The 14,307-nt window shown below is 36.7% G+C and overlaps 1 protein-coding gene across 5 annotated transcripts in view; it reads left to right on the top strand.

Moving 5' to 3' along the window:
- Window positions 1–14,307, top strand: part of FOCAD (focadhesin) — a 303,578-nt gene that overhangs the window by 172,669 nt on the left and 116,602 nt on the right. For all 5 annotated transcript variants that reach the window (XM_086414321.1, XM_086414322.1, XM_086414319.1 and 2 more), the window contains 3 exons: window positions 1,910–2,044; window positions 5,753–5,803; window positions 6,510–6,593. In XM_086414321.1, coding sequence (XP_086270447.1) covers window positions 1,910–2,044; window positions 5,753–5,803; window positions 6,510–6,593 — 270 coding nt within the window. The remainder of the gene's footprint in view (window positions 1–1,909; window positions 2,045–5,752; window positions 5,804–6,509; window positions 6,594–14,307) is intronic.

The following is a 14,307-nucleotide window of genomic DNA, read 5'->3' as shown; positions in this document are numbered from 1 at the left end:
ATAACCTTTGAATTTAGTTTATTGCCCAACTCAGAAATCTCTGGAGGCTTCCTTTTCCTTTTGATTCTGATCCAAACTGCTTTGCTATTCTAGGTGCTCTTTGATCTACACCAGCCTTTCTTCACCAGGACTCATGCATGCCTACAACTAGCTTTATTTGTGTTTTGGCTTATGCTTTCCACTTCCTTGTGAAAGGTCTGCCTGATTTCTTTCCATTCCATCTTCAAGTCCTATCTCTAGACTTTCTGCCTCTTGACACTCTGATGACTCCCACTCACTGACATAGCTTTCCTACCTGGATTCCTCCTAAGCCTATTTTCTGTTGGAAATATTTCAAAATCTTATCATGTACCTTTTGTTTTCCAATAATTTAGAGTTACGTACATTTCTCTTTCTTTCCGATAAGGTGGTAAATTCTTTGAAGGTTAGATTATATTTTATTATTCCTCTTAGTGCTGTATCCTACTCTGGGTATATACTCTGTGTTGAGTTGGTAGCTTTTAAAGGATTGTTTGTTTTTTTTTTTAATTTCAAATATTGTTGTTTTGTAATATTTGTATAAATGTGCCTAATGTCATGCCTGACAGATAGTAAAACCCTTAGTGATGGTGGAATCCAAATTTGTAGTGGATCCCAAGTCAAAGAGCATTTTTCTGCTCTTTCATGGAAAGTGGAAAATAAGAGCAAAAGCACTGAATCCCAAGTTTTCTGAAATACTTTCTGCTATATTTGAGTCTTTCCTTAATCTGTGTCCTTAAGTATATATTATTCACTTACCTTATATAGTGTTTCCTAAATAATTTGAGTTAGTGTGTGTGCTCAGTCACTCAGTCATGTCCAACTCCTTGCGATCCCATGGACTGCAGGCTGCCAGGCTCCTCTGTTCGTGGGATTTACCCAGGTAAGAATACTAGAGTGCATTGCCATTTTCTACTCCAGAGGATATTCCTCACCCAGGGATCCAGCCTGCGTCTCCTGCATTGATTGGCAGGCAGATTCTTTACCACTGAGCTACCTGGGAACCCAGTTTATGTTAGTATATGAAAATAAATTGTGTATGTTAATTGAAGCTTAAGATAAAAGATTGTAGTGTTTTAGAAAGATTAATCCTTGTCCAACTCTAATTGATGTGTGTTGTCACTCTTCCTGCCTGAGTTTTAAAGTTTTAGTAAAATATCTGTAAGTGAAGAAATCATCTGTTGTAGTTGGAATTGAACTTAAGAAGATATTTGAACATCCATAAATCAGATCTTGAAATGGCCTAAGAATACTTGGTTTAAGGAAATTGGATCAAGCTAGAAATGACATTTATTAGTTTAATTTTTATCATTTAACAGCCTCTTAAAATCTGAAATGACTTTTAAAACAAAGTTTTAAGTTACTATTTTAAATAACAAAATAATTCGCCTACCTCATTTAGAAATTTGTAAGATGGTTTGAGAGTGTTTTATTTGTATTTACTAACATCTCAATTTTCTGAGTGGTAATATAGTTTCAGCAAGATGGAAAACTATAAAAAATTGTGAATACTTGGATTTAGAAATGTACTAGCATTATCTTACCTGTCTTTGTTTTCTGAGAATGGCTATTCAGCAATGTTTGTAGCTAATCTGGAGTTAATCTGTGTAGCTAATCTGTGTATTCATGCATGAGAGAGAGAGAGTTTTATTTTTTTGGTTAACCAAAATAAAACTATAAAAAAGCAGTTGTGGGAGGCAGGCTGGATCTTCTTCAACAACAGTTTGTGTTAGTTTATATAATTTCTTCTGAGAGGTGATAACTTATCAAATCCTATCTTCTAAGAGTTCTTATTCTTAAATTTCCTCATAATAAAAGACAGTACCCTTTACTAATGGCTTCAGATGAGCTGGGATTTTGTTAGGTATTGACTTTTGTGTTTGCTTCACAGGTGGTTTGTATTCGCTCCACTTGGAATGCTCTCTCCCCAAAGCTGAGTTGTGACACAAGACCTCTCATTTTGAAGACCCTCAGTGAACTGTTTTCTCTGGTTCCTTCCTTAACAGTCAATACAGCTGAGTATGAGGTATGTGTTTGGATCTCAACAAATTGTCTGTTTCCACATTGGGAAAATGTGTGCTTTACCATTACTTTTGGGAAAAAATTATTCGTAATTTTGTGTTTGCCAAAAATCCTTTAGTGATTTTAGTTCTGCGAACATGATGATATCTTTATGGACTCCTAGGAATAGATGGATATCCACTCTTATCAGTCCTCTGTCTTTAAGACTTACTTACATGAAGGATGCCAAGTTTCATTATGAAAGTATAGTCAAGATTATTAAAAGCCAGTATGTTTCTAAAAGAATACAATTCGTGAGACCAACAGTTTAAATGTGTTTCGTTGGTGTTTAAAATTCTACAAAGTATTATAAAGGATTTAGTAAGGCAGGGCAGACTTTCCCAGTAGTGTAGACATAGTGTTATTTGTGCTTTGCTTCTAGCTTGGGCATAGAGATTTTATTTTTTGTGTGTTATTAATAGTTTACATTTTCAATATACATCTTCGCTCTTTGTGTATATTCTTCCATGAAGATGATTGTAAAATCAAACTGTCCTAGGAGAGGAAAATAATTTTATGAACTAGTCAGTATTTGGCATTGTAATGAACTACTTGGTGGAAGACATTTTGCTAAAAGATTCATGCGCTTCTGTTTAACATTTTCTTTATTTTCTCTTCTTTGAATGAAATGAGAGGCTGGCAGATTCATTTATATCTCCACTTTTGTAGCTATAACCTCATTTAAGCTCATGTTTTTTACTTTTCTTTCAAAGAACTTCAATTAATTTTCACTTGAAGTCTTGGTAAACTTTTACTTTGATTTAGTGCTTCACAGAGTTTGATAAACTCCATAAGATTCCAGGAATAGCCCCTTACTTGTTTTAGATCACATGATAAGATAGGAGTGTAAGATAATACTTGCTCTAATCATTCTAAATGCTACACAGTGAGTAAAATCAAGTTTGTCCTCACCAAGGACACAATATCTAGCATGGCACATAATATGTATTCAGAAACTAGTTATTGAATGAATGAATGAAGCAGTACAGGATATTGTGAGTTTATTCTCACATTTGGGCTTTTATTTGGGGGTATTAAAAAAAGAATCAATTCAAGACTCCTAGATTATATAATTCACCAACAGTTGTTTTTTTTTATGACTGCCATTCATGGGTACATACCTTTATGATGTCAGAAAGTCTGCCAGGCTACTGATAAGGAGCTCAGACTAAAAACCAAAATAAGGACTTTGTATGTTGTGTTGTGTATATTTATTTTCTGTCTTCAAGAGCTGAACTCATGTACCTTTGTGCTGCTTGTACTTTGAGTTATTCAGATTTTATTACAGATTAAAGTGTGAAGTGATTTGTGTGTTGGTTTTTTATGTTTGCTTACATTGGTATAAGTTGTCCTTTGGACTGTGTTTTTTCCCTTCAAATTTTCATTCTTTTCCACTGACATTTTGTTTTGGTTTATCTTCATGCTTGTAATCATATTAGGATTCCCCTGTTGTTCAGATAGCAGCTTTGGGATGTTCTATCCATCAGTTTTCTCCTAGTAAGGGAGATTCCTTCAGGGACCAGAGCCCACCTGGAGCAGAAGGGGAGAAATGTAGAGAAAGCCCCTCTCCGTCTGTCATTCTGACTCACTCTGTCCCTTCCTTTCTTCCCACCTTTCCCACTTTATCTTTCCTTCTCTTTCTCCTTCCCCCTCTCTCTTCCTGTAAGTACTTTTTTTTTCTGTTAATTGCTTAGAATTTGTTGGCATGTAAGCCTGAATTAAATGTAATTTTCCCAAAGCATTTCTTAGGTTATTGCTATCCCATGTCACCTCACCTCAAATGCATTTTGTTTACCTAAAAATGAAGTCCAGTTGCCTTATACGGAGCCAAAGGTCTTTTAGAATTGGACCTCACTCTACTTTTCTGCCTCCCACACTCCAGGGAAACCAAACCACTTGTAGTTTCCTTCTCTGTTTCCAAATTTTTCTATTTTTTTTTCCTTTGTTCATGTTGTTCTTTCTGTCTTGAATTACTTTCTTTTTCATCTCTAATTTTAAAGTCTATTTTAGGAAATAAAGAATCAGTTTAAGTTATCCCATCTGTTGAGACTTTTTCTTCAAACAGGAGTCTGTTATTCCTTAAGTTCTTTATCTATACTGTCTTAAGAACTTTTATTTCTATTTTATATTTACTTCAGGTACATGTGCACAAATATTATCTCCATTAAAATATAAGCTTGTTGAAAATAGAGTCCATGTTTCAATTAATGTATTTTCTGAATTGCTTTTTTTTTCTCTTTTTTTTTTTAAATTTTATTTTATTTTTAAACTTTACAATATTGTATTGGTTTTGCCAAATATCGAAATGAATCCACCACAGGTATACATGTGTTCCAAGTGCTGGATACATTCATTCATTGACTCAGAATATATTTATTAAAGCTGTACTAGGCCTTAGAGATACTAATAAATAATAATAGATAATATTTTAAGTAGTTATAGTCCCAGCACTAGTTACTTTATGTCAAAGTATTACTTCTAATATCTGATAAGAAAGTATTTTTCATATTATAACAAGAGAATCTGAGGTTTTGAGAGGTTGACTCATTCATTAAACAAATATTTACTGAGTATCTGCTACATGCAAGACAAATAACTGAGCCAATACTGCAGTTTCTAAGTGAAAGCTGTTTTCTAAACCCAGCACTTTCTAGCTCCATTATACCACATTGTCAGTCCCTGCCTTTGAAAGCTCAAAAGTTGGTAAAAGATATAGACATAAGCAATAATAATTACAATAGCATTTGTTGAGTGCATTCAAAGGGTTAGGAGAGTATGGTGGTGGACATGACCAACATCTTAGGAGGACACTAAAGAAACCTTATTTAGTTGGTGCTGTTGGACAAGGATCATGAAGAATTACTAAAGATTACTTTCCATTGAAGTTTTGAAGAGAATATGCAAAGTCAAGGAGGTATAAAAGAACCTCATATGATCTATCAGGACAAGAAGTTAGATGTGGCTAAAATGAAGGAGACGTTAAGTGCCGGAAGATAAATGGCTTTTTATGCTCACTTATTTATTAAATATTTGTCATTTGAGGGAGTGGGCTTTATATTCTTTATATACCAGCCTTTGAAATGAGAAAGACAGATAGCCCTTTAATGATTATACAAGCTAGGAGAGAGTTAACCACATACCCAGATAATCACATTAAATGCTAAACTGTGCCAGGTGCCATATGGCTGCTTGGAGAAGGGAGAACTCTCGTCTGGGTAGGGGATTAGGAATAGTGGCCTGAAAGAAGAGAGTAATCTAACATTTGTACTGAGATTTGAGAGGTCAGTAAGAAATGGTTGGGGGAAAAGTAAAAGTGAAAAGTGAAGTGAAATTTATTTTATTTATTTATTTTTTTATGGTACAATATTCTTGGCTATATGCATCTTTTTTTTTTCTTTTTCATTGGTTTATTTTTTTAAATTTTATTTTATTTTTAAACTTTACATAATTGTATTAGTTTAATCTAAAAGTCTCACCTGATTTAACATATCCATATGTTTGGATGATGAATCTGAATGTTTTCATTTTATGAATGGTAAGTAAGTACAGATTAAGTTCGTTACAAGTGGTATAATTTTGAAAGTGATTTACTTTTGACATTTGCTGCTTTAGATTGATTACTGTCAATTTTATCTTTGTCTTAGATTTATTCTGTTGTTTGTTGCTTTTTCAGAATTTTAAAGTTCAAGTCCTCAGCTTCCTCTGGAACCATACTCAAAACAAGGTACTATCAGAAGGGTGTCAGAGAAACAGAACCAAGCTGGAGTAGGAATTGTAATACAAGAATATTATAAGAATTATAGAATTGTGTTATAAAGAACTATAATATAAGAATAGGATAAAAATTTTAAATTTTTGATTTAAAAATTATGACTACAAGTTTAGACTTTAAAAATTATTCTTAATTTATGCCAGTTAATACATTTTCACCATAAAATGCACTTATTACTTTGTGATGCTGATGGATATGAAGAGGGACTATTGCCATTGTCTCTCATTTTTAATGGTCCTTTCTCTTTCCTGCTTTGCCCCTTCCCACCAATAAGCACATCAAATGAATAAAAAGCCCACTCCATTTTTTAATGTCATTTCCAATCAAGAAATATGGAGAAAAAAATGTCAGTGATATTGTACCCAACTCACGAGTGAAAAAGCTTAGATTCCAAAAGGTCAACTTTCCCTGTGAAGTAGCTGAAGAATCAGAGAAGAATCATATTTTTATGTTTAATGTCCCAACGAGGATAAATATTTGGTGCTTCTTTTGTGTCTGCCCAATGCTGTTTACTCTCTACTTTTAATTGGGACATACTAAGTGAGGCGTGAATACCATTTCCAAAGCACTGACTATAGAACATTAAGGTTGGTGAGGGAAAATTTTTTTTCTTCCTCCAGAGTTGATGTTTAATATATGCCATTTCTTTATTTTATAGGACCCAGTTGTCGCAAATGCTGCCTATAAATCTCTGTCACACTTTGGTGCCGGGGACCACACGATTCTTCATCTGCCTGAAGAGGTAGGGCTTTCTGCTTTCTCACTGCTGTCTCTTTTCTCCTGGATGTATAGCTTTATTTGTATCCCGCTATGGAAGAGAGTCTTACCTGTAACTCTAGATATATTGTCCTTAAAAGATAAGAATTTATATTCACTATTTGTTTTATCTGTTATAGATTGTAGAGGTCTTAGACGTCACAGATAGTGAATTTAAATCTCTTTGAAGCAAATGGAAGACATGTATGGAGCAAAATGTAGTCTCCATAAGGTGACCAGTTGTATGACTGTATTCCTGTGCCCAGAGCAGATCTGTGTCACTCTGGAACCACTTTACCTAAACCCAGACTACACAGAGTATGGTTTTCTATCACCTGGGCACCCAAAGATCTTTATTTGTGATGGAGACTTGAGATGCCTTGTGAAAACAATCTGCTATTTATTTGTTTTGAAATGATAGTCCTGGAGAACTGGGTGAAGAAGGTATCACTCTCTTTTAAGTGTTAACACATTATATGACATTTTCTCAGTTTTAGACTAAAAACAACCAACCTTTTCTAACATCTACCTAATATAACCAGCTTTCAATTCTCAGGTAATATTAAGGAGTAAAGTGTATGGTTTCACGTTTAGTGTTACTGCTAATTCAAAAACATACAAATGTTTATTTTTTAAAGTTTTTTTTTTTATGTGGACCATTTTTAAAGTCTTTATTGATTTTTTTGCAATATTTCTTCTGTTTTATGTTTTGTCCTAACTCCTCAGTTTAGTTCAGTTCAGTCGCTCAGTCATGTCCGACTCTTTGCCACCCCATGAACCACAGCACACCAGGCCTCCCTGTCCATCACCAGCTCCAGGAATCCTCCCAAACCTATGTCCATTGAGTCGGTGATGCCATCCAACCATCTCATCATCTGTTGTCCCCTTCTCCTCCTGCCCTCAATCTTTCCCAGCATCATGGTCTTTTCAAATGAGTGAGCTCTTCACATCAGGTGGCCAAAGTATTGGAGTTTCAGCTTCAACATTAGTCCTACCAATGAATACCAGGACTAATCTCCTTTAGGATGGGCTGGTTGGATCTCCTTGCAGTCCAAGGGACTCTCAAGAGTCTTCTCCAACACCACAGTTCAAAAGCATCAATTCTTCGGCACTCAGTTTTCTTCACAGTCCAACTCTCACATCCATACATGACCACTGGAAAAACCATAGCCTTGTCTAGATGGACCTTTGTTGGCAAAGTAATGTCTCTGCTTTTTAATATACTATCTATGTTGATCATAACTTTCCTTCCAAGGAGTAAGCATCTTTTAATTCCATGGCTGCAGTCATCATCTGCAGTGATTTTGGAGCCCAGAAAAATAAAGTCAGCCACTGTTTCCACTGTTTCCCCATATATTTGCCATGAAGTGATGGGACCAGATGCCATGATTTTCGTTTTCTGAATGTTGAGCTAAATTTAAGCCAATTTTTTCACTCTCCTCTTTGACTTTCATCAAGAAGCTCTTTAGTTCTTCTTCACTTTCTGCCATAAGGGTAGTATCATCTGCATATCTGAGGTTATTGTTATTTCTCCCAGCAATCTTGATTCCAGCTTGTGCTTCTTCCAGCCCAGAATTTCTCACGACATACTCTGCATATAGGTTAAATAAGCAGGGTGACAATATACAGCCTTGACGTACTCCTTTTCCTATTTGGAACCAGTCTGTTGTTCCATGTCCAGTTCTAACTGTCGCTTCCAGACCTGCATATAGGTTTCTCAAGAGGCAGGTCAGGTGGTCTGGTATTCCCATCTCTTTCAGAATTTTCTATAGTTTATCGTGATCCACACAGTCAAAGGCTTTGGCATAGTCAATAAAGCAGAAATAGATATTTTTCTGGAACTCTCTTGCTTTTTTGATGATCCAGCAGCTGTTGGCAATTTGATCTCCCCAACCAGGGATCAAACCCCGAACCCCTGCACTGAAAGGCAAATCTTAACCACCGGACCACCAGAGAGGTCCCTACAAATGTTTATTGAATGCCATTAGAAAGTGAGCAAGACATTTTGTTAGAAGAAGTTATATGTAACATGACCCAGAATCCATTCTAGGGGTGAAATGGCAAGAAATTTTGTTATGAATTTCTTGGGATCCTCAAGCATTTTAAAATGGGTTGATTGTTTCTTCTGGATTGAGTTTATTCAACAATTAGATGCCAGTAGGAACCAGGCAAGCTTCTGTTTATTGAATTGAATTGAAGGGACTGATGATAGGCTCTTGTAAAACCAAATCCATCACAAGGCAGGATTTCCCGTGTTACTGAGAACTCAAAGACAGATCGGCCAGCTTGCCATGCAGTTATCACAAACAGGAAGTCTTAAGAAAAGATTTGTTCTTTGACTCATAACATTTAAAAAGATGGGATTTCAGACTGCACTATGGTGATCAGCAATACCCATAGCTTCTTTAAAAAAAGAAAGACAAAGGAAAAAGTTACATGTATATTTGATTTACAGACTCTTACCAATAGGTTAGCTACAGTTTCTAGAAAGATACTTTTTTGTTATTATTATTTTAAATAAGCATTTTCTAACTTAGATCACAACATAATGATTGCCTTATTTTTAGCTATTATTACTGAAATATTCCAGCTGGCATAATAGCTTTTATTAAATAACTGCCATATACTCTTTACTATTTAGTCTCCACCTCTTTAAATGTTGATATGTTTATATTTTATTCTGTGGTGGTTTAGTTGCTAAGTCATGTTCAACTATTCTGTGACCCCCAGGACAGTAGCCTGCCAGGCTCCTCTGTCCATGGGATTTCCCAGACAAGAATACTGGAATGGGTTGCCATTCCCTTCTCCAGGGGATCTTCCTGACCCAGGGATCGAGCCCATGTCTCCTCTATTGTAGGCAGATTCTTTACTGCTGAGCCACCAGGGAAGCCCTGTATTTTATCTTACTTGAGGGTTATGTTCAGTTTCTGATTATGTTTGTTAGAGTTAATACTCAGTTAAGTGCTATACTCAGTCAAATATTACTTTCTTAACCTCACTCCTATATCCTCAGATCCCTGAATAACCATAAATAGCTCTTTATATCTTCCAATGTAAAGAGTAGTGATGTAGAGTTGGGTTTATATATATGCTTGGGTTTTCACCAACAGAGCCTGAAGGTCTGTAAAGGAAATCTTTAAGACTTATTTTAGCCTTGCTTTTTCAACCTTTTTTTTCTGCCCTAACCCCCTTTTGGGATATGACTCACTTCTACAGGTATCTGGTTCACTGGTGGTAGTTTGGTGGTTAAGTCACTTAGTCACGTCCAACTCTTTGTGACCCCATGGACTGTAACCCACCAGGCTCCTCTGTCCACGGGATTTCCCAGGCAAGAATACTGGAGTGGGTTGCCATTTCTTTCTCCCGGGGATCTTTCCAACCCAAGAGTTGAACCTGGTCTCTTGTATTGTAGGTGGATTCTTTACTGACTGAGCCACCAGGGAATCATTCTCTCAACTGGGATTAAGATGAAAGGACTTAATGGTTTAAGAGTCTACCTCCCTCCAAGCCCCAGCTTCTGATATAGAGGACCTTCCTCCACATGAAGAAATCATTACTTCCAAAGCCACGCACCATCCATTCTTCTTTTTATTCATTACTGATTTTCAGTTTGGTTGTTTGAAGGACTAAAAGCCCCCAGAATGGTCAATATGTTCATATTCCAAACAAGTCCCCATAGGCAAAGGATGCAACCAGTCAGCTCCCGCCTCTGTGTTGTGGATGATGGCAGTAATGTGAAACTGACTCCCTTTCTCTGAAAGCACACTTTCAACTGTTTCAGAAGTCTCTCCAGGTAGGGACTTTTCTAGTTGTAAGATCCAAGATTCCTTCTTGTTATCAAGTTTACTCACTCTGCACCACGGGCAATTGGCTTACTCACAAAACTGAAGGCTACTTGTATACCTTTCCAGTGAAAATGTTCCTGCAGTCTCTTTTTCTATTTGTGGAAACTTGTGAAATAATCTGTTAGCAAAACATTCTGTGAATTTCAAGTAGAAAAAACATGTTAAAAAGATACAATGGGGACTTCCATGGTAGTCCAGTGGTTATGAATCCACCTTGCACGTAGGAGAAACTAAGATCCCACATGCCACAGAGCAACTTAAGCCCGTGTGCCGCAACTAGAAAGTCTGTGAGCCACAATGAAAGATCCCGCATGACACAATGTCGATTCCCAGTGCCACAACTAAGACCTGATGCAGCCAACTAAATAAATATTTTTAAAAAATAAAAAAAGTAGATACAGTGGATAATTGGGCTTCCCTGGTGGCTCAGTGAAGAATCTACCTGCAATGAAGGAGACCTGGGTTTGATCCCTGGTTTGGGAAGATTTGGAGAAGGTAATAGCTGCCCACTGCAGTATTCTGGCCTGGAGAATTCCATGGATTGTATAGTCCATGAGGTTGCAAAGAGTCAGACACGACTGAGCGACTTTCACCTTCACAGTGGATAATATCCACATGGTTGCTTTTGTGGAATATAGTTCAACTACTTTTGTAAGTACACCTTTCTTTAAATTTACTAAAGAAAGATTTCTTGTTCATTGCTGCATCCACTTAAACTGTGAAACTTGTTGAAAGAAAGCTAACAGGCTGGTAAATCAAAAGCCATTAAAGGAGTGGCAGACATCAGCAGGAAGGTGTAGGGTTAAATGAAACACTGCATGTAAGGTAAGATGGAAAATGTCTGTGGAGAGCAGAACTGAATAAGATACCATGTGAGCCAGGGATTTGAATACCAGATTCATTAACTCATCTTTCTTGTCACTGGTGTATTATTAGGAACTTCTGTGGATTGTTGTTCATAGACACTTAACAGTTGCATTGCTTTAATAATTATTTATTGGACATACATATACTAAGTGCTAGGCTGTCTTAGACTGAGCGACTGAACTGAACTGAACTGAGGCTGTCTTATGAGCTGGGAATGTTGAATGAATCCATGTGTTTATTCATTTGTAACAGTATTGTTAATCATTTGAAATGTGCACGTCTAAAATTGGTTAAAAAATTCAGTGGGGCTTCTTTGAGGACTTATTTCAATATTAAATAGAATGATTTTTTCCCCATTTAGTTTGTATTTCTTAGTCTTTTAGCTATTTATCCTTCTCCTTCGCCTTCTTTAGCGCCCCCCAACACCCCACAAATGAAACAAAAGGAAAAAACAAATCAAAAAAAAAAAAAAAACTATAGAGAATTGTGTTTCTGGTAAAACAGTCAATAATGGATAAACATTTCAGTTGATTCTTCTGTGACTTGGGTTCATTAAAAAATATTTGGCTGTTTAAAAATTGAACTTTTTATTATAAAGCTCTTAACATAGATTGTGTTCTTGATTTCTGGAGTTAATTTTAGAAGTGAGTAATATAAAAGAATTCATTATGCACCCTAGGTTGGTATTAATGTGGTGTAACCTGTTTGGCTTTGATTTAAGTGAATGTAATTGCATTCATCAGAAGCTATTTCTTTTTGTAAATGAATTTATGCAGATACTTGACATGTTCCAAATAAAATTCTCTGCTTATCCACAAACTCCTGGATTTTTATATGTTGCACACACAGAAGAATGGCAGAAAGGTTATCTGGCTCAGAACGTGTAGTGAAGCATTTTGTAGGATAAGCTTTTCAATATTCTACTTAAAGCAGATTTTAATAGTAATTTATTATTTTATATTTGGCTCTCCCTTTAAGTTTCTTTAACAAAGCTTAGCTGTAATTGGAAGGGCGTAGTTGGTGTCTGTATGTGCACGCATGCATATGTGTGTGTGTGTGTGTGTGTGTGTGTATGTTCTGAAAAGAACCCCCCCTTTTTTTCCCCTGGATGTTTGAGTAGCTAATGTGATGCAGTTACCAACATTTTATCATTTTAACAAGCATTCTTTCATAAGTCTTCCCTCGATTTTCCCTACTTATACTCATGTTGATCTTATTCCATTGTTGCATACAAGTCAAGGGAAAAGGCTGGGACTAGTATAGGGAAGCTGGAACAAATGCTTGAAGAAAAGTGAGCGGAGGAGAAGGGATGTGTAATGAAGCCAGGGTCTAACAGTAAGTGCTAATCTGTTCAGGAGAATCAGCTCACTTTTGAAGAACCATAATTGAAGGAGTAATCATACCATTATAAGTAGGCAGAGTATTTCTGTACTTAAATGACAGTACATTTCTAATTTCTTTGTTAAAATATATGCATATGTAAGATATAGACAAATGTTGTTAAATTAAATCATTTTTTACATATTATATATATATATATTATAAGGTTGAGCAGAAACACTGGATAAGCTAAAATGTGTGCAAAAAAGATCATATTCTTTTATATGAAGTAATTCTGGAATTAAGAGTGTTTGGTTATCGGGCATAGTTCACACGCCAGTTCAGGTCCGTCTGAAGGGTGCGGCAGCTTCTACTTCTGTTTCCTATGCTTCCGCTTATGTGGCTACCTCCTCAGCTGCTCCCTCCTCCAGATCACACTCTCTCCCCTTTCCTCTCTTTCTTATAGCCTTCCTTCCTTTCTTTTTAAACAACTTTGAAAAGTGAAAGTGTTAGTCACTCAGTCGTGTCCAGCTCTTTGTGACCCCATGGACTGTAGCTCGTCAGGCTCCTCTGTTCATGGAGTTCTCCAGGCAAGAATACTGGAGTGGGTTACCATTCCCTTCCCCAGGGGATCTTCCCCACCCAGGGATCAAACCCAAGTCTTCTACATTGGCAGGTGGATTCTTTACCATCTGAGCCACCAACTTTATTGAGATATAATTTGCATCCCATAGGTTCACTCCTTTAAAGCATACAATTCTAGTGGTTTTAGTGTGTTCAAAGAATTGTTCGTGTAATCACTGAACTACCACAATCTAATTTTAGAACATTCTATTAGCCACCAATTCCCATTACCCTTCCCCCCCTCCCCAGAACTATTAATATGCTTTCTGTCTCTAAAAATTTACCTGGCCTGAACTTTTCCTATAATGAAATCATATACTATGTGGTCTTTAGTGACTAGTTTTGTTCACTTAGCATAACATTTTCCAAGTTCATGAGTAACACATACCTGCATTTAATACCCACTTATGACTGAGTAATATTCCGTTGTATAGATATGCCATATGTGCTCATGGACATTTGAGTTGCTTCCATTTTTTTGGCTATTACCACTAATGTATTCACATTCATGAACATTGATGGGCAAGTTTTGTGTGGTCATTTATTTTTACTTCTTTTGGTCATATACCTAAGAGTAGGATTGTTGGGCAGTCCTACTGGGTAACTCTGCATTTAACTTTCTGAGAAACTGTCAAACTATTTTCCGCAGGGGCTGTACCATTTTACATTCCTATGAACAGTGTATAAGGGTTCTGATTTCTCCACAATTGCACCATCCCTCTGAGTTTGCATCTTAGCTTAAGGGTTTAGTGCTGCCTTCCACCTCCCAGAGTCCCCTATCTCTGTGAACATGACATGCTGCAGAGTTTCCCAGTGCTGTGGTACTCTGGGGGCTTCCCAGGTGGCACTAGTGGGAAAGAACCCACCTGCCAATGCAAATGCAGGAGACATAAGAGACACGAGTTTAATCCCTGGTCAGGAAAATCCCTGGGAGGAGGGCATGGCAACCCACTCCAGTATTCTTGCCTGGAGAATCCCATGGGCAGAGGAGCCTGGGGGGCAACAGTCCATAGGGTCTCAAAGAGTCAGACATGAATGAAGTGA

This window comes from Bos grunniens, chromosome 8 (assembly GCF_055505025.1).
Source record: "Bos grunniens cultivar Pamir isolate PY7600 chromosome 8, Bosgru_T2T1.0, whole genome shotgun sequence".
In the NCBI taxonomy this organism is placed as follows: Eukaryota; Metazoa; Chordata; class Mammalia; order Artiodactyla; family Bovidae; genus Bos; species Bos grunniens.
The sequence above is the reverse complement of the archived record's forward strand: the minus strand, read 5'-3'. Positions and strand labels throughout refer to the sequence as shown.